At 51.4% G+C, this 20158-nt stretch overlaps 2 protein-coding genes across 9 annotated transcripts in view; one reads left to right on the top strand and one right to left on the bottom strand.

The window, feature by feature from the left end:
• The window catches only part of PHETA1 (PH domain containing endocytic trafficking adaptor 1), a 30225-nt gene extending 28378 nt beyond the window's left edge, over positions 1-1847 (top strand). The window contains exon 8 of the transcript XR_005781112.1: positions 1835-1847. The gene's annotated coding sequence lies outside the window, so the exon portion shown is untranslated. The remainder of the gene's footprint in view (positions 1-1834) is intronic.
• CUX2 (cut like homeobox 2) overlaps positions 1-20158 on the bottom strand; it is a 285742-nt gene that overhangs the window by 13632 nt on the left and 251952 nt on the right. For 7 of the 8 annotated variants that reach the window (XM_040443880.1, XM_040443883.1, XM_040443879.1 and 4 more), the window contains 9 exons: positions 17113-17217; positions 13790-13981; positions 13630-13688; positions 13091-13139; positions 12898-13018; positions 11018-11692; positions 10031-10132; positions 4566-5356; positions 3675-3834 (listed from right to left, as the gene is read on the bottom strand). In XM_040443880.1, the coding sequence (XP_040299814.1) occupies positions 3675-3834; positions 4566-5356; positions 10031-10132; positions 11018-11692; positions 12898-13018; positions 13091-13139; positions 13630-13688; positions 13790-13981; positions 17113-17217 (2254 nt within the window). The remainder of the gene's footprint in view (positions 1-3674; positions 3835-4565; positions 5357-10030; positions 10133-11017; positions 11693-12897; positions 13019-13090; positions 13140-13629; positions 13689-13789; positions 13982-17112; positions 17218-20158) is intronic. The other variant, XM_040443877.1, reaches the window with a different exon arrangement.

Below are 20158 nucleotides of genomic sequence, written 5' to 3' on the forward strand. Positions count from 1 at the left end.
GGAGGTGGAGAAATAGGAACCCCTCCCACCACACTGCTGCTGGGACGTGAAATGGTGCAGTCGCTATGGAAAACAGGTTGGAAGCTCCTCAGCGAGTTAAACATAGAATTATCATAGAACCAGGGCACCTGGGTGGCTTAGTTGGTTGCGTGTCCGACTCTTGATTTCAGCTCAGGTCATGATCTCACCATTCATGAGTTCGAGCCCCGCACTGGGCTTTATACTGACAGCATGAAGGCTGCTTGGGATTCTCTTTCCCTCTCTCTCGGCCATGCGTGCATGTGAGTGCACACTCTCTCTCAAAATAGATAAACTTTATAAAAAAATAATCATATGGGGCGCCTGGGTGGCTCAGTCGGTTAAGCGCCCGACTTCAGCTCAGGTCATGATCTCACAGTCTGTGGGTTCGAGCCCCACGTCGGGCTCTGGGCTGACAGCTCAGAGCCTGGAGCCTGCTTCAGATTCTGTGTCTCCCTCTCTCTCTGCCCCTCCCCTGCTCATGATCTGTCTCTCTCTGTCTCAAAAATAAATAAAAACATTAAAAAAAATCATATGACCCAGCAATTCCACTCTGAGGTATACGGCGAAAGGAATCAGAAACAGGTGTTCAAAAACATGCACATGGGTGTTCATGGCAACATTATTCACAGTAGCCAAAAGGTGGTCTAAAGGAAATATCATTTGGCCATAAAAAGGAATGAAGTACTGACACATGCTACAGCCTGGATGTACCTTGGAAACATATGCTAAGTGAAAGCCGGACACAAAAAGCCACATATTGTACGATTCCATGGATAAGAGGCAAATCCATGCGGACAGGAAGCAGATTCGTGGTTGCAGGGCCTGGGGGAGGGGTGAGTGGGCATGACTGCTTAATGGGCACAGGGTTCTTCTTGGGGGTGATGAGAATGTCCTGGAACTAGGCAGAGGTGGTGGTTGTGTAAAATTGTGAATGTAATAAATGCCACTGAATTATACACTTTATTTATTTAAAAAAAAAATTTTTTTTTCAATGTTTATTTATTTTTGGGACAGAGAGAGACAGAGCATGAACGGGGGAGGGGCAGAGAGAGAGGGAGACACAGAATCGGAAACAGGCTCCAGGCTCCGAGCCGTCAGTCCAGAGCCCGACGTGGGGCTCGAACTCCCGGACCGCGAGATCGTGACCTGGCTGAAGTCGGACACTTAAACGACTGCGCCACCCAGGCGCCCCATACACTTTAAAAGGGGTTCAAATGGTAAATTTTATGTTATATCAATTTTACCAGAATAAGAAAACTAGTTAAAATACAACACAACACAGCACTAGGACGGGAACTCTGCCACAGGTATGGGCTCTGGGGTGGGCACTCTCGTGGACCCTAATGGCTAAATGCCCTGCGTTCTAAGCTCGGCTCTGCCACTACCCAGCGGGTGACCTTGGGCAAATCACTGTCCTACTCAGACCCTCCATTTCTTCTTCTGGAAAGTAGGAATGACAAACAGTCCCTCCAGTCAAGACTGACGTGAGGATTACAGATGAAAGTACCAGGTGCTCAGCCGTGTGTGTGACAAACGGCAGCGGTCATTAGAACTGTTGGAGTGCTTCTTAAAACAGCCTGGTGGGGCAGGCATTTTCAATTAAAATTTTAATTATAAAATATTTCAAAGTCTAGAAATATACAAAAAAGAAAATGTAAATCCTCCTTCCCTTCCCTGGGTCCATGACCCAAATAGATGTTAACACTCTGTTATTTCCTTCAAATTTCCCTCTTTTTATTTAAAAAAATTTTTTTTAATGTTTATTTTTGAAAGAGAGAGATAGACAGCGAGCAGGGGAGGGACAGAGAGAGAGGGAGACTGAATCCCAAGCAGGCTGTGTGCCGTCAGCACAGAGTCTGGGGCTTGAACCCATGAACCCTGAGATCATGACCTGAGTCGAAACCAAGAGTCTAATGCTTAACCAACTGAGCCACCCATGCGCCCCTCTCCCCAACTTTTTTTATGTTTATTTTTGAGGGGGCAGGAGGGGCAGAGAGAGAGGGAGACACAGAATCTGGAGCAGGCTCCAGGCTCTGAACTTTCAGCACAGAGCCAGATGTGGGGCTCGAACCCATGAACCGTGAGATCATGACCTGAGCCGAAGTCGGATGCTTAACCGACTGAGCCACCCAGGCTCCCCTCCCTGTTTGTTTTTTTGTTTTTTTGTTTTTTAATTTTTTTTCAACGTTTATTTATTTTTGGGACAGAGAGAGACAGAGCATGAATGGGGGAGGGGCAGAGAGAGAGGGAGACACAGAATCGGAAACAGGCTCCAGGCTCCGAGCCATCAGCCCAGAGCCCGACGCGGGGCTCGAACTCACGGACCGCGAGATCGTGACCTGGCTGAAGTCGGACGCTTAACCGACTGCGCCACCCAGGCGCCCCTGTTTGTTTTAAAGACAAAGAGCAAGCAACAGGTATGCCTGGGTGGCTCAGTTGGTTGAGCATCCTGAGTCTTGATTTTGGTTCAGGTCATGATCCCAGGGTCATGGGATTGAGCCCTGCATTGGACTCCGCGTTGAGTATGGAGCCTGCTTAAGATTCTCTCTCTCTCCCTTTTGCCCTTCTCCACCACTTGTGCTCTCTCTCTCTCTGGGAAAAAAAAAAAAAAAAAAAAAAGAGTAACAGAGCCAGCCAGAGCCCTCCCCTCCCGATCTCCTCCTGGTCCCCTTCCCTGTGGAACCCCTCTTCCCAGGCTGGTGAGTGGTGACTCTTTTTGACATTAAAAAAATTTTTTTAAAGGTTTACTCATTTTAATAGAGAGTGAGAGAGAGATTGCATGTGCCAATTGGAGAGGGGCAGAGAGAGAGGGAGAGAGAATCTCAAGCAGGCTCTGCTATCAGTGTGCAGCCCAATGCGGGGCTCAGTCCCACAAACCAAGAGATCATGACCTGAGCCAAAATCAAGAGTCAGACGCTTAACCGACTGAGCCACTCAGGTGCCCCAACATTTTGTTTAAGCAAGCTCTACACCCAGCATGGGGCTTGAACTCACGACCCTGAGATCGAGAGTCACCTGTTCTACCGACTCAGTCAGCCAGGTGCCCCCTTTTTGATATTTTAATCGATAGGCTTGTAGCCAATGCTCCAACAATGTGCGGTCTTGTCTTGTGGACACGAATTTCTAAAATAAACACCATCTCCTGGGATGATTTTGTTGCCTGGTGTTATGGTAGCATTCTTGTTGATCCCTGCACTTCACCAGGACTGACTGACCTGCCCACTGCTCATCATGGCAGAGGGAGCCTAGACTTCCTAGAGTCCTTCCCCTGACTCCATCCTTCCATTTCTAGCTCTATGACTTTGGGCAACTCTCTGAGCCTCAGTTTCCTCACTCAGGCAACGTTCAGACTCCAGCTTGCCTGTGCATCATTAATGGATGGATAACAGCCCAAATGTCTGTGCTAAGGATTCTGAGGCTGAATGCTGGGTCGCTTGGAAAAAGAGATCAGTCAGTGATTCTGGTCAGGGGATGGGAGGGCAGCTCTGCATCCAAAGAAGATTTTTTCCGCTTGCTGTAGGCACCTAGGCGCCACCTAGAGTTTAAAGCCACTGGCAGACGTCATCCCTCTGGTTGAAGGAAGGACGAAAAGCAGGGAGACCATCTAGGGGCACACTGGCAGCAGCCCACGAGAGGGTCCCAACCACACTCACCCTGAGAGGCGCTGGGCTGCTGGCTGATGGCCTGGCCGAGCTGGTCTGAGAGCCACAGCTGCATGCGGATGAAGGGCTCTCGCCCCTTCTGTGTCAGCTTGCTCCACGGCTTCGGCCGGGACAGCATGTCGCTCACACTGCCCTGTGACAGGCCCAGCACCTGGGGATGGGCGGAGCAGGAAGTGTAGGGAGGCAGGCCCCTGGGACCCCGGCCATCCCCTCCTCCCTCCCTCTCTGCAGGACACTTGGCCCACTGTTCACTCTGATTCCCTGGGAGGCCAGGGCTGCCTTGATTTGTTCTTCATTTCCCAGGTGCCTGCTGTGTGCCTGTGCTGTGCCCACCCCCCCCCCCCCCACTATCGGCAGTGCCCATCCAGATATCCCTACGTGTAAGAATCTTTCTTGATTTTAAGCCCCCTCCTCTAGGAAGAGGTGTCTTCCCTTGACGTCATTCCTCCTCCTCTCAACTCACCTGACTCTTGACCTGCTCCTCTGCCAAGGGCAGAAGTAATGTTCAAAACTACTTAACCACTGGTATTGCAGGGGAACCCTGGCTGGGCTGAGCCTTAACCCTTTAGTGGCTGGACCACTGGGAGGAACGGAGGGTTCTGGAGGAGGAGAGGTAAGTGGCTACTCCTAACCAGAGGGAAGCATTTCGCTGCTTTAACAACCATAGAACTAAATGTCAGCCCAGCCCTCCCTTCCCACAGGGCCCAGGGACGAGTGGATGCAGGAAAAAGGGTTGGGGGTCATGCAGACCTGGGTTTGAATTCTGCTTTTGCCTTGTTCCTGTTCATGCACACAACCTGTCTTTTCAAGACCATGAACACCGGGGGCTGGGTCCTCCGGTGGTCCACCCGCCCCAGGTCCCGTGGGCCCCACTATCTTCACCTTCTCCCCAAAGATCCTCTGGCAGATTCCATTCTTGGCCAGCTTCTCCTTGACCTGGCGCGTCAGCTCCAGTGTATCCACCTCCCGGTACATGTAAAGCTCGTACTGCTCGGGGGTCAGGGGCGGCACGGTAGGCTTCAGTGTGCGGGGCACGTATGCTGGGTAGTAGGCCAGCCGCCCACCGCTGCCCGCCTCGGGGACGCCACCTTCGGCCTTCAGCTCGCCCACCCTGGGAGGCTCATCCTCGCCCCCCGCCACTTCGTCCTCGGGGGCCGTGGGGGCCTCGTCCCCACGGGGCCAGGCCCGCCCGTTGGGCTGTCCGGAGTAGCCGGAAGAGGAGGAGGAGAGGGAGGGTGAGACAGAGGTGTAGGGGCGGCTGAGCAGGCCACGGTCCGAGGCCCAGTGGTGGTCGAAGTAGCCGGCGTCGCCAATCTCCGACTTGACCTTCCGGATGATGCTCTGCACGAAGGCAGCAGGGGACAAGACCGTGAGGGAGGTCTGTGTGGCGCTGCTGCTGGTTCCCCCGCCGCCACCACCACCGCTGCTGTCTTCCTGCTTGACATAGGTCGGAGCCCCATTCTGGCTCGCAGTGGCCAGCGAGGGCCGCTCTGGGGGCGAGGGAGGCACCGAGCGGCCCCGGGGGCCGGCCTCCATCTCCAGCAGGGCCTGCTGTTGCGCCTGCATCTCGCGGCGCGCTTGCTCCAGAATGTTCTTGATGGCATCTTCCGAGGTGCTGGCGGGGGCTGTGCCGTTGGTGATGCCCAGTGGGGCCGTGGAGTTCTTGGACTCACCTGTGGGGAGGAGGACAGGGTGGCCAGAGGCCCACGGTCAGGGGCATGGTTTCAAGGGCAAAGATGTTCACGGCATCTGTGTAAGTATACTTTGGAGATACTGTGGAGATACTGCAATAAAACCAGTCAAATGAATTTTTTGGTTTCCGAGTGTATACAAAAATTATGTTTATGCTGCACCGTAGTCTATTTGGTGTGCAACAGCATTATGCCTCAGAAAAACCCCAATGTACATACCTTAACTAAAAAATACTTCATCACTCAAAAATGCCAACCATCACCTGAGCTTTCAGGAAGCCCTAATCTCTGACCACAGATTATCGTAACAAATAGAGTAATAATGAAAGCATTGGAAATACTGAGAGAATTGCCCAAATGTCACACAGAGACACCGAGTGAGTAAATGCTGGAACAATGCTGCCGACAGACTTGCTTGACACAGGGTTGCCACAAACCTTTAGTTTAAACCAAGAGCAACATCTATAAAGCACAACGAAATGCACTCAAAAGAGGTATGCCTGTGTTTATGCCAGCAAAACGTTGGCAGCAACCTCTGTGTCCAACAATCGGGGGTTGGATAAATTATGGTCCATCCGTATGGCGGAATATTAGACAGCCATCACAAACCAGGTAGACAGAGATTTTAGCCTATGTAGAGAAAGTGCTCATGGGGAAAATGTAACGTAAAAAAAGACCTGTCTTTTAAATGTGCTAAGATCCATCTATGCAAATGTCAAAGACAAGAAAAACACTACAGCACACAAAATAAGCTGCTTCACTTATTCTAATAGCAAAATAATGGCATGAGCCCAAATGCTCACGGAGAACAGAAAGGATAATGAATAGTGACATGGTCACACAAACAGAATGCTATCCAGTGGTGGCTGCCCAACATTGTGAATATGCTAAAGGCCATGGAATTGTTCAATTTAAAACGGTTAGTAAATTTTGCCTCAATTAAAATAAAAGAGTACTGCATGCCTGTTGCAGAGAGTTAAGAAAGCAAAACTTAAGATGAAAAGAAAAATCCCCTTGATCTCTCTCTCAAAGGCAACCACATGAAATCTCCTCACGTATTTCCTTTGGGCTGCTTTCTAACTTCATACATGGGGCGATCATACTTGATGTGGGAGTGTAGCCCGGTTTGCCCCCACCCAGTATCAACATGAGTATTTTGTCTTATGATTAGAAGTTCTATCTTTCATGGCTGCCTATGCCACGTGAAGGTATAGTCTCTGCTTTATTTACCTGATCCCCCACTGCTGGACAGTTAGGTTGTTTCTAGTTTGTCACTGCTGTGAGCAACGATAAAGGAATAGCTTGTATATAAATCTTTGTCCCCATCCTGGATATTTCCCTCAATTCCCAGAGTAGAACTCTCGAGTCAGCAGTTAGCCATATTTGTCTCCTCCCTGGGGGGCTGTTAGTTGCTTTCACTCTTGTCAGGGGCAACAACCCGGGCACTTTTTCCCTTGCCCTCTCCTCACAGACCCTGCATGGAACGCCCCTGGCTGGCCCACTCTGCAGTGATGTTGCCTTTTTAATCTCCGTGCTGTCTTGTGTGTTGTTTCTGACCCTTCCACCCCCATGGGAGAGCACTGTACAGGGAGCCAGGAGACCTGGGTTCTCCCTTGGCCTCTGTGTAACTGTGAGTATATCTCTCCCTCTCTGGTCTCAGCTGTCCTGTTGTTTAATGGAAGAGTTCTATTAGTCTTTTTCTCATGGTTCTTTTCACTCCACTATTGTGTCTCGTTCACAGCTGTAACCTGTTTCCAGTATGCAGTACGTGCTTAACCAATGTTTACGGAATGACTGCCTCTCTTGCTACAGGAGCCGATCAAGAAGAAAGAAACTAAGGTGTACATAGATGGGCCTCAGTGGATTATTTGGACGGGGCAGTGTAGGCTCCTAGCAGGGGAAGCATCCTCTGCCCCTCCCAGGGACCAGGCAGGGGGAGGGCCCTTGGCTCTCCAGCAGCAGAGGCTTGGGAATCGAGACACTTGCTCTGAGGTGCCACCAGGGGGCAGCAGACACCACAAAGCGGGAGCATGGAAGCCAGCATCAGGTTCAAAGTCCGCTACAGTCTACACTGTGCTGTGCTACACAGTGCTGGGTGCAGGGATGCAAGTCGGTCCCTGGCTGCAAAAAACCCTCAGACTGATAGGAAGTACAGACATATCAGCAGAGGCATGTGTAACATGAACAAATGCAACAAGAGAGAGAAAAATAATGACGATGTTAACTATGATGATGGCTAGATCTTCAGGGGCACCTTTGACATGCCAGGCCCTCAGGCTGAGTGCTTGCCAGTCCTATTCTCACACAAGATCCTCACACAACAATAGGAAAGGAGTACTAATACTGTGCCTATTTTAATTTTTTTTTTCAACGCTTTTATTTATTTTTGGGACAGAGAGAGACAGAGCATGAACGGGGGAGGGGCAGAGAGAGAGGGAGACACAGAATCGGAAACAGGCTCCAGGCTCCGAGCCATCAGCCCAGAGCCCGACGCGGGGCTCGAACTCACGGTCCGCGAGATCGTGACCTGGCTGAAGTCGGACGCTTAACCGACTGCGCCATCCAGGCGCCCCTACTGTGCCTATTTTAAATGTAAGACAATGGAGGCACAGAGAGGCTAAGTAACTTTTCCAAGGTCACACAGCTAATAAACAGCAGAGCCAAAATTTGCAGCCAGGCCACTCTGGCTCCACTGCACCAAGCAATATAGGTGATTATAGGGGGTCCAAGGAGGATCAGTATCCATTCCATCCGGATTGAGGTGGGGGTTTCCTGGATGAGGTGACTTCTGAGTTGAATTGTGAATTGGCCAGGGGTGAGGACGGCATTAGGGGCATAGGGAATAGCATGAGAATGGACATGGCTATAAGCATTTCATTTGAGAAGGATTGGGGGTTGGGAGGAGTCAAGACCATAGGGCCTGTAGGCCTTGTTGAGGAGCTGGGGTTTTTTAATTAAAAAATAAAAATTTATTTTATAGAGAGAATGCAAGCAAGTAGGGGAGAAGGGCAGAGGGAAAGAGAGAGAATCTCAAGCAGGCTCCACACGCAGTGCGAGCCCACCCAGGGACATGGGGCTCAATCCCACGACTCTGAGATCACGACCTGAGCTGCAACCAAGAACTGGAGGCTCAATCAACTGAGCCACCCAGGCACCCTGAGGATCTGGGATTTTTATCTTGAGGGCAATGGGGAGGAGCTGTGGAAGTGACATGACCCTGTGTATGCTCCAGAAAGATCTCTCTGGCCTCTGGGTGGAGAATGGGCTGCAGTGGGACCTAGAATATCACTGGCAAGACCAGTGAAGAGGCTAATGAAACAGTCCCAGCAAGTGATGATGGTGGTAGTCCAGGACAGCCTCTCACCCCGCCTGGGTGTTGGGCACCATCTTCGACAGGTTCCCAGTCCTGAACTGGTGGGTTCGGGGAGGGGGAGGAGGGTGGGTGCAGAGAGGGAGTTCTGTCTCAGACACACTGACTCTTCGATGTCAGTGCGGGACCCTGGTGGACATTCCCAGCCAGCAGCTGGCTTATGGCTCCATAACTCTCAAGAGAGGTGTGGCCCGGAGATGGGATGTTTTGGCTGTTGTTGGAACTTCCAGGAGTGGACCAACTCACCTAAGAAACATCAGACTAAAGTCAGAGGGCCTGGGGGGCACCCTGCGTTTGAGGGGCTGATGGAGAATGTACACTCTGGTAGGCTAAATGAGGGTCTCCCAGAGGCACTCACGTCCCAGTCCCTGGGACCCGAACCATGACTTCACACAGCAAAGGGGACTTTGCAAATGTGATTAAGTTAGGGGTCTTGAGATCCTGGGTTCTGTGGGTGGGCCCCACATCACCACAAGGGTGCTTGTGAGAGGAAGTAGGAGGATCAGAGACAGAGAGGAAGATGCTATGATGCTGGGTTTGAGGATGCAGGAGGGGCCGTGAAGCAAGGAATGTGGGCGCCTCCAGAAGCTCGAGAAGGTAAGGAAATGGATTCTCCCTGGAGCCTCTAGAGGGAACACAGCCCTGCTGACACCTTGACTCTAGCCCAGTGAGGCTGACTGTGGCCTTTGGGACTGTGAGAGAATAAACTGTGTTGTTTTTAGCCACTGAGTCTGTGGCCGAGCAGTAGCACGAGGAGGCTAATATAGGGCCCTGCGAAAGTGTAGAAGGTGCAGTCTGGGAGGTAGGAGGAAGGCAGGAAAACAGGGTCTCCTTGGGAACTAGAAAGTGGAGGAGGTGCAGGAAGGAGGGTGAGGCTTAGAGCGTTGTTCTTGACAAGCTCCTGTGTGATTACTGGTCACTGTGTCTCCTCAAAGTTGAGGACATCCGGACAATCCAGACCAGTGCTGCAGCAGTCACTGGGTGCCTCCTATGGCATCTCACTTGTCACCTTGCAATGTGGCCAGTGAGGCTGAAGAACTGAAGCTGTAGTTTTACTTAACTTTAAACAATTTGAATGGATATAGTCACACATGGCTGGTGGCTGCCGTGCCAACCTGGACCTGGTGCTTTCCAGGCCCAGACCTTGCTTGGTGCAGGTTGGCTGGCAAAGCAGTTCTGACCTGTTCGGAATCCCCGCTGTGGTGGATGAAGGTGGACCAGGCCTTACCTCCTGCTCTGGGCAGTCCCTGGAGGCCTCAGGCCTCACCTGCTGTGGTCACACTCACCCCCTTTCTGGGACTCGATCTCTTTCTTGGCCTGTTCCAGGATGCTCTTGATGGCGTCATCTGAGCCTGTCTCTGGTGTGCGGATTCTTGGGGTGATACTGCCTGGGGGAGGCAAGGGGGCATCTGTCAGGGGGACCTGCATGTTGGGGGTCAGTCCCTGGAGCTGGGCAGGGTGAAGGGTTGGTCCCCTCCTCCCTCGAGGACTCCAGGGCCAGGGCTGGGAGAGGGAAGGCCAGACCTTGAGTGCGTGTGGCAAGACCGCTGTTTAGCCAGTCTGTGTAACAAACCGGATCTACAAATGATTCTGACTTGAAATAGTATTGGTATTAATATTAATAATAATATGATAACAATGATGGCTGCCACCACCATAGCTAACAGTTCTCAAACAGTTACTATGTTCCAGGTGCTGTACTAAGTAGCTTATACTCATTTAACCCTCATAGGAAGCTGGCAGATGGGGACAGATGGGGATACTGAGGCATGTCACTCAGTGGGTGAATGGCAGAGCTGGAACTCAAAACTCAGGTGTTTATGAGGTCAAAGCCTGGGCCATTCACATGGATTACCCTAAAAATCAAGTCTGGCAAGGTTGGCAGGAACCCAGGCCATCTCATGGATGGGTGAACCGAGGCTTGGAGGTCTTCAGGAAATACCTGCCAGGGCAGCTCCTGGGCCCAGCCTTTTCCCCACAATGATCAGCCTGAGCTGTCCCATTAGGCCCATGTGGGGAGCAAGAGGTAGCCAAAGGCCCCAGGAAGGAGAGACGAGGATACATTTCGTTATTTTATAAAGGGGGAGGCTGAGGCACAGAGAGGCAAAGTCATTTGCCCCAGGTGACAAAGCTGGGAGGTGGCAGAACTAGGCTATGACCCCAGAGCCTGTGTTCTCAGCCCCCAGCCAGCCTTTTGCCCTGGGCTTGGCTGGGGAGGCTGGGCCCGAGCCCCTCACCTCGGGATGGGCCCTCACCTCGGGATGGGCCCTCACCTCGCTGCCGCACCTGGATGGTCCTCAGAGCCAGCACGTTCTGCTCATCCGACAGGAACTGCTTCATCTTGATGAAGGGCTCCTTGCCCTTCACTGTGAGCTTGCGCCAGGGCTTGGGCCGGGCCAGGATCTCGCTGACCGAGCCCTGTGACAGCCCCAGCACATAGTGGCCAAACACCCGCTGCCCGATGTTGTGTTTGAGCAGCTGCTCCTTCACCTGGAATGCAATCTCCGCCGTGTCCAGCTGCTCCTCCTCGGTTCCGGCCCCTGCCCCAGCTGTGCTGCCCCCACCCCCATCTACAGGCTCGGGGGCCCCGGGTGGCTCAGGGCCAGGAGCTGGGGTGGCAGGGGCCGTGGGCGGCTTGGTGCCATAGAAGGCTGGGGGGAACACCAGCAGGCCACCCGCCTCCCCCTTGAAGGTGGCCGGGGGCATCATATGTTTGGACAGCAGTGTGTCCCCTGCCAGTCTGTCCCCAGAAGCCAGGCTGGGGAAGGGGGACAATGAGAAAGTCCTTGGGCCATCGGGGCCCAGGCCAGGGCCCAGCAGGGGCTGCCCAGGGCTGGGGGACAGGGGGTCTTCAGGCCCTGGCGGTGGCGGGAGCTGTGGAGGCGATGGGTAGGACTGCTCTGTGCCCAGGGAGTCCTTGATGGAATCATCCTCTGAAGGGTCCTCCTCTAGAATGCCAAGAGAGACAGATGGAGGAAAAGAGGAGAGACAGAAAGACAGAAGCAGACAGTGATGGGGGTGGGGAGAGAGAGAGAGAGAGAAAGAGAGAAGGACAGAGAGAGAGAGGAAGAGAGACAAGGAAAGAAATCATGAGTGACACCCAGAGAGTGACACCAGAGAAACAGAGATAGGGAAACAGACAGAAATAAGAGAGATGCACAGGGGAGGGAAATAAGAGGGATGCGCAGGGGAGACATGGAGAGAGGCAGCGAGGCAGAGCCAGCGTGAAAGGCAGAAAGAGACAGAAAGGCACAGAGACAGAGATAGAGAGTGGGAGGCAGAGAGACAGTGTAAGACAGAAAGACACACACATGAGGGAGAAATTCAGGGGGAGGACGAGGGGAGAGAGGGCAGCAGGGTGGGGGAGAGAAGTGTTATAGGCATCCAGCAGTACTAAAAGCTACCCTTCTGATTCTGAAATCCCTACCTGTGCAGGCCTGGCCCACATTCCAGTTCTGGGCAGCCACCCCCACCCCGTCAAGAACACTCGTTGAGCACTTGTTACGTGCTAGCACCTGGCCCCGAGGTGGGGAGTTCAGATCAATGCCCACCTCAGCAGGATGCCCGTTCCTGGTGCCTGCCTTCCAGCCCTCCTCGTCCTAGGCTTCCTATGTGTTTGCACGCCCCGTGTGAACAGCACCCACAAAGTGGATCCATTATTGACCCCATTTTATAGATGAGGAAACAGAGGCAGCACAGAGAGTCTTGGCCGGGGCCACATGGCGACAAAGTCATGGAGCCACCGTGTGGGGAGAAGAGCTGAGGAGGTGATCTGGGGAGACAGCAGTGTCTACAGGCCATTCCCAGCAGCCTGCTGTGGGGGGTGCAATGTGAATGCCCTCCTTGTGCCCTGTGACCTCTTCCTGCTGCTCACCAAGGATCGGGGATGACTTGGAGCCTTTTGGAGGGCCTTGGGAGGGCCTGGGTGAGCTGTGTGAGGAAGGCAAGTGTGGACACTGTGCGGGACACTGCCAGCTGGCTTGGCCGTGGAGAGCACCCAGCTCAGCACCAGGCACACAGCGGGTGCTCGATCAATGTGCACCCTTTTCTCCATCACTCTCCTGCTTGCATGGGAGGCAGTGGAGAAGGCCAGAGGCCCACAAACAGCCCCCACCCCGGCCCCTTGGCCCCAAGAGCATCCTGCCTCCCCTACCAGGGCTGGTCAGAAGACCAGGCTTTTCCAGAAGGAATTTCTGCGTGGGGAAGAAGGCCTCCTTTGCCATGAGCAACGAGTCTTCGGGCTTGGACATGCCCTGAGGAGACAAGAAGCTGGGCTGAGAGGGCATGGTGGGCAGACGGCTCTCAAGGTCAGCTTGCAACGCAGGGACAGTGGCGGGAACACTCACCTGCGGGAGGCTGCAGGTGCTAGAGGCCAGCTTCATGGCTTTCAGGATGCTGCCAGAGAAAGTGGAGAGAGTCCAAGGCCAGCCACATTCCCCGGGCTTCGGGAGAGGTCTTGAGAGATACTTCCTCTAGCTCCTCTTCCCCGATTGAGAACAACTGCCCCACCCCGTGGACCCTACATAACACTGGACTCAGGGCAACGACAGGCCTTGAGTAGCAGGCCTGTGAACCGGTTCCATCGATACCTGGGGGGGTGTTGCATTAACCCACTCCCACACTCTCGGGTCCCAGCCAACCTGATCACAAGGCACTGATCACAGCACTGACCACAAGGCTACCCCGCGTGCTCTCCAATAGGTGGCTCTTGATGGCAAAGGGCCATGCATGGTTAGGTTTTGATACCCAAGGTGCCATGGAGAGGAGACAAGGGCATCACAAAATGGGATGTGGTGGGAGGAGGAAGATCATGCACTTTGCCAAGGGCCCCGCACTGCCAAGGAAGAGGGCTGGGGGTTCTGTGGAGCCCTCCTCTGCTGAGTACCTCAGCTCTGTTTTAATTTCTTCATAGTCAGACTGTGCCTGGAGCTTCTCTTCCAGCTTCTAGAGGAGAAAATAAAGATGGTTCAAGGCTGGTCCGCGTCGTTCTGTCTGGGGATGCCCTGCCTAGATTCTGTCTGCACACCTCCTCTCCCAAGGGCTACCTCTATGGCTTCAGACTTGGCCGTGAGCTGCCGCTCCAGGTCCGCAATCTGGTTGGCAGAGGTCTCCTCCAGTTCCTGCAGAGAATTCTGGAGGTGCTGCACATCCTTCAGCAGCCGCAGGATCTCCCGATCCTTGGAGGCCAGGGCAGCCTCAAGCCGGGGGCCTGAGCACAGCGCGAAGTTCACCTTATCCTGAGGACAGAGTGGGGCTTTGAGGGGCTGGGAGGTGTGGGGCAGGGGGCTGCAGGGCTCCACCCCTGAATCCCAAACAGAATGGGAAATCCATCTATGGCATGGCCCCCACGCCGCGCACCCCAGAGTGACTCAGCTCCTCCTTACAGGCTCTGGCTTTCCTCTTCTTACCTCTGAGCCTTTGCTCAGGCCGGTCCTACCAGCCTGGATGATTTCCCTCTATTATTCAAACTGAGGGGGAATGGGCAGAGGAGGTTTTCTGGAGAAAGATGGGTCCAAACTGTGATGAAGTTTAAGAACAAGTTAGTGATTTGGAAAATCGCTTGGCAGCATTCACCAAGGGCAGACGTGTTTCTGCTTGGTATGTGTAGGGAAAAGCAGCTATCTATGCACCAAGATACACATGTGAACACCAAGATGAATATTCATAGCAATTCTCTCTGTAACAGCCCCAAATTGGGCTCCAAATGCCTCCAAGTGTCCTCCAACCAGAGAATGGATGAACAGGTTGTGGTACATCCACACAATGGAACACTATACAGCATTGAAAATGGATAATCTACAACTACTAACACCGGCATGAATCACTCTCTCGGATATACTATGAAGTGAAAGAAGCTAGACACAAAAGTGTGTGTGTGTGTGTGTGTGTGTTCCAATTAAGATCAGGTAATGAAAACAGGCACACCCCAGCTGTGCTGTTATAAGTCAGGAGAGTGGTTCCCCTTGGGGAGTAGCCCCTGAATGGGAACACAGGAGGGCATTATGCTGGGTGTTGGGAATATTCTACTTATTGAACTGGTTGCTGGTTACAGTATCTCTGAAAAACTCAACATGCTATACACTTATGATAAGCTGATAAGCACATTTTTTCTTATATATATTATACTTCAGAACACATTTGTTAAAAAGGAACGAAAAAAAAAGGGCAATACCCAGTGAGGAAGTGGTAGGGATTGGGTATTCCCAGCAGAGGTTACCTCACAGATAAAGGTTTAGGTTTCTACACTGGGCACGGTTCCTACCCCAGCGAGATGTTTCCCCTCCATTCCAGGCAGACCCTCAGGGTTAGATGTGAGACCTTGCAGCTACTGCCCTCAGCCCCAAGCCCCATGGCTCCTCCAGATTTTAGGAAATGGCCCCTTTGTCCTGGAAAAAGACAAAGGAGGTTGATGTTTGGGAGGGCCTGAAGTCGGGCTGGTCCTGAGCTCGGTTACAAATGAATCTAAGAAGTGTTAGAAAAAACAAAACAAAACAAAACAAAACAGAAAACACAACCTACCACTACCAATACTGGCTATTCTTCCAGGGAGATAAATGCCAATTAAAACAGGAAGCGGATGCCATTAACACATTAAATTAATTAGCATCGAGCGCCACTGTTGTGCTCAGAAAAACTCACCCTCCAAACCGGCAAAATTCCCTATGGCTGATTAGCACAGGCATTTGCTGGGTTCCACGGGGGTTAATTAAGAACCACTGGCAAATTCGTTCTGAGGTGTCCTCATGAGCTCTCTTGCCTTCAGCCTCTCTTGTGCTCACTCTTTGCGTTGTACAGATATACAGGCACATTGCCATATACACACTGCCTCCTGGGACACAGACACAGGGGGACACACCTACAGACATAGCACACACTGACACAAGGACCTGCTGGAGTCCTCCTGCTGACATGCAGACACACAGAAATACCCAGGTATTAAAGAGATATACTCAGATGGACATGTCACTGTGACACACAGAGACATGTATGTGCTCAGAGATCACATGAGCCATGGGCAAAAACACCTCAGACACACCCCAAACCTACTACTACTACTACGAATAGTATCATCAAATATCCACTGAGCAGAGACTACAGGGTAAGCCCTGTTTTAGGTACTTTACGTGTAATCCTCCCAATAGCTCTACAAGGCAGGTCCAGGTCTTACTTGTACAGATGAGGAAACCGAGGCACAGTTAGATTAAGGATACAGTTATTTGCCCAAAGGCCACCAACAGACACACACATTCATAGTAACACATGTTCATGGAGACATATTCCAATCTTTAAACAGAAAGACAGACACAGGCACACCGGTCTATGTACCAGGGTGTCGGCTGAAGTGAAAACCATGCTGGCCATTTCAGGTTCATGGGTGGAAACTGCAAATCACCCTGGAGCAGACCCGTTATTATGTAAGGAATTGGGAATTTAGTCCCTTGGTATGCAGAGATCTGGAAAGAAGGTGGACCAGCTTACAGAAGAAACCCGAGGCTTTCTGGGAGAGGAGCAATGGAGATTCTTTTTTTTTTTTTTTAATGTAGGCTCCGTGCCCAACATAGGGCTTGAACTCACTACCCTGAGATCAAGAGCTGCTCTACTGGCTGAGCCAGCCAGGTGTCTTGAAATGGAGACCTTAACACATGACAGAAGGGTAGGTTGGGGTGGCTCTGAATGATATCTCTATGACTCCAGGACCCCAGAGGGGCACCAACCAGGAGGAAAGAAAAAGATGCACTAACTAAGCAGGCTTAACACAGGAACCTCAAGGTTGACGACTAAAGACTGGTTCTTTGTAGCACGTGGCTGTCTGGGAAGCCCTACTGGAATCATGTTTTCAGAACTAAGGGCTGACGGGAGTGTCAGTCTCCCATCTCAGTTAAGCGGTCCCACTGCGGTCTGGCAGGAATTGAGAACCAGTGGTCAACGGCGACACCTGGTGGCAACCGCCAAACCGCACCACCACTCTACAACTCCAATTACCTCCCTCCCACCCATTCTTGCCAGGCATCTGTCAATAGAAATGGTCCTCTTTGGCCTGAGTAAGTTGCTGGCATTTTTGGACAATTTGGAGTAAAGAACGGCCTCCAAAGGAGGATGCTGGACTTCCTATTAATCACATATGGAAGCCTGAGCTTGAAGAGAGCTCTGGCTGTAATTTGACCGTAGGCTGGTAAAGCAAGTCATAGTAATTATAGTAAACTATGCATTGACCTGGGTAATGCTATGCCCACTGTATCCACATACAGTCATGCCCACTGTATTCACACAGATGCACATGACTGACTCACAAGACGTCATCCACATATTCATACTCACCAACACGGCGTTTCCCAACCTTTCCCTCTGACTCTCCCACCATCCTTACCCCACTGGGTCCCTGGGGGGAGCAGCAGGCCAGGCGGATAGAGCTGTTGACTGAGGCGAGTTGTTCTCGAAGACTTTCTACCTCCCGCTGGGCAGCCTCAGCTCGCTGGGGGTGGGGGTGGGGAGAGAATTGGGGCAAGCGCAGTTAAGAGGTGAACAGGGCCATACTGGATCCCACCATGGCCCTCTGCCATCACTCTGCATGCCTCAGGCAGGGCTGGGCCTTTGTCTCCAGCTCCCATGTCACCTAGCATGGAATGGGGCCTGGATGGAGGGTCTGCAGAGGTGGCTTCCATGAGCTGTGGCAGGCCCTTGGGCAAGTCACTTCCCCTCTCTGGGTCTCAGTTTTCCTCTTGTGAAATGGGGGCAATGAAATACATCTACTGCAGAGGTGTTCCGAAATACATCTAAATCAGAATGCCAGTTTACTGAACTGGGTCTATGGTAGATCTTAACTCCTCAAACATTTCTAAGAAAAAAGCCTGGAAGAGAGACTCCAAGAGTTAACAATGTAGCCTTGTGGCTTTAGAGAGAAATCTGTACTTTGTCACTCCCTGGTTGTGTGACCTTAGGCAAGAGACTTCATCTGCCCAGCCTCAGTTTCCCTATTTGTAAAATGGGGATGATAAAAGTAACTACCTTCTAGGGTTGTTTTGCAAAGTAAGTGATCTGGTAAAATACAGCTCATTAGGTATCTTAGCCAGGTGCTTGACACATATAAATGTGTCAGTAATTGGTTAACTTTACTAAAACTGGAAGAGCTGTGACTATTTTTTCCCTCAGCTGGTGGTGCAGGTTATACTGATTATGGTTGACTTACACGCTGACCTTGGCAATCAAGATGCTATGCCTATTATATGCACATGGAGACCCACACACATCCATGTTCACATTTTGGTAATTTATTTTTTTAACTGATTTGTTCATTTACTTACTGGTATCCTGCCTTGTTACAGAAATGGTTCAAGACAGTTTTGTTTTGGCAAAGGTTTTGGGTGTGTGGGGCTGTAGAGAAATACTTTTATGTTTCCGCACAGTTTGGGCTTTCCAAGCAAATCTGACTGAAATTTAGGATGTGGGCAAAATGACAAGCCTGGAAATCAGCTTGTGACTGATTAGCCAGGAAGAACTGCAGAGGGATTTACCTCTCTGAAGGCATGTGTCTACATGTCAATGGCGGATGACATCCCCTGGGTTGTAAAGCTGGGTTTAAAGTTGCTAGAAACCTACCAGTCTTATCTTCCCCTGGAGAGAAGCATTTGCATTCCACATGTGAAGAACCCAGGATCCTCACCCTTCTGTTCATACTGGCACTTGGGAGGTAGTTTTCTCCCTCTCTCAGAAAGTCCCTCTCCTATATAACGACCCAGAGTCACATGGCGGGGGGGAGGGGTTTCCTTGCCCACAGTACAAACTCTGGTGCATGCGGGGTGCTATCTGATTCTTGTCACCTCAGGGGTAAGAACTGGGGCGAACTGGCAGGGTTATTACTAGTAATATCAACCTGCTCTGCTCCAGAATCCTCTTGTTCACATTCTGGATAATATTAATACAGATTTAAAAAACCCCAATATGATGACATTTATTTTCTTCTCCATAATTTCTATAATGAAGTTTTACTTTTAAACTCAGAAAAGAAACATTAAAAAAATTGTTTCCTATCCAAACTACTCTAAGAGCTTTGTTCTCGAGCCTACTTGACGGGCAAAGATCCAAAAGTTTGGTGACACACAATACTGGCGAGCTATAAGGAAACAGGCCCTCTTTTAACTTGCTACAGCGAGTGTAAATTGGTACAATTTCACGGTGCGGGGGGGCAGTTTGGCCACATCTGTCAAATAAAAACGCACAGATCCTCAGCCCAGTAATTCCACTTCTAAGAATTTACCCTGTGTAAATTCACACGTGGCTCACGCACGTGTGAAAAGATATCCGTGCAAGGGCGTTCACTGTGGTACCGATGATGATGGTAAAGGATTGGAGATACCATAAATCTTCATCAACGGGGGACTGGTTAGACCACGGTGGGCAAACTGCAGCCTGATGCCTGTTTCGTAAATTAAATTCTTCTAGTACACAGCCACACTCATTCACTTGCATACCGTCTGCGCTTGCTTTCACATACAGCGAAGCTGAACAGCTGTGTCAGAGACCCGCGTACCTAAACATACTTACTCTCTGACCCTTTACGGAAAGTCTGCCATCCCTGGGTTGGGAGACAGTGCGTCCACGTACTACAATGCTACAGGCAGTAAAACAGACGGACTACTTTTATACAGATATGGAATGAGTTCTAAGATATACACATGGAAAAAATAAGGCTCAGAAGGGTGGGTATAGTATATATTATAGTTTGTGTTTTAAAAAGGGGTAAAAGTAGATAGATTCATGGGCTGGTGAATGGATCTCTAGAAGGGACCTTAGAAATAGGTAAGAGAGGCTGCCAGGGGGAGGGGAACCGGAGAGCCAAGTTGGGGAGGGAGAAGGGAGTTCAAACTTTTTGAGTTTTGAACTATGTAAATGTATTGCCTATTCAAAAACATCACCCTATGAATGCTACCCTTTTCTAAGTTTCCTCTACAGGCGGGAGCAGGGCTGCCCTTATGCCTGCACAGCCATCCTCTGGGCCTTTGCTCCTGCTGTGCCTTCTCCTGGAATGCCTTTCCTCCAGAGAACGGCCCCTGGGCTTCAGGACCCAGCTGCAAAGTGTGCTCCTCTGGGGAAATGACCACTTGCTCTGTCATCCTGCTGGCCCCTCTTGGCCATGTCCCTGGCTGCTGGCACTGCAGGGACCCGGGGGCAAGTAGAGATGTGTTGGGCCCTTGAGACTCCAGACAAGACCCCACGGCCACACCTCGCCTCCTTTCAGAGTCTTGCCAGCTTTGTCTGCCAGACAGCAACACATCTGAGGCCAGGAGGCAGAGCGCAGGACCCTTTCTACATAAGTGATAACGGGGACTCGTAGAGGTTAAAGGGCTTTTAAGGACCCGGGCTGGGACTAGAAGATGGGGCCCCAAGGAAGTTTGGGTCCACCCAGTGCTCAGCTG

This window comes from Herpailurus yagouaroundi, unplaced genomic scaffold (genome assembly GCF_014898765.1).
Source record: "Herpailurus yagouaroundi ecotype Mexico unplaced genomic scaffold, PumYag 191, whole genome shotgun sequence".
NCBI classification, from domain to species: Eukaryota; Metazoa; Chordata; class Mammalia; order Carnivora; family Felidae; genus Herpailurus; species Herpailurus yagouaroundi.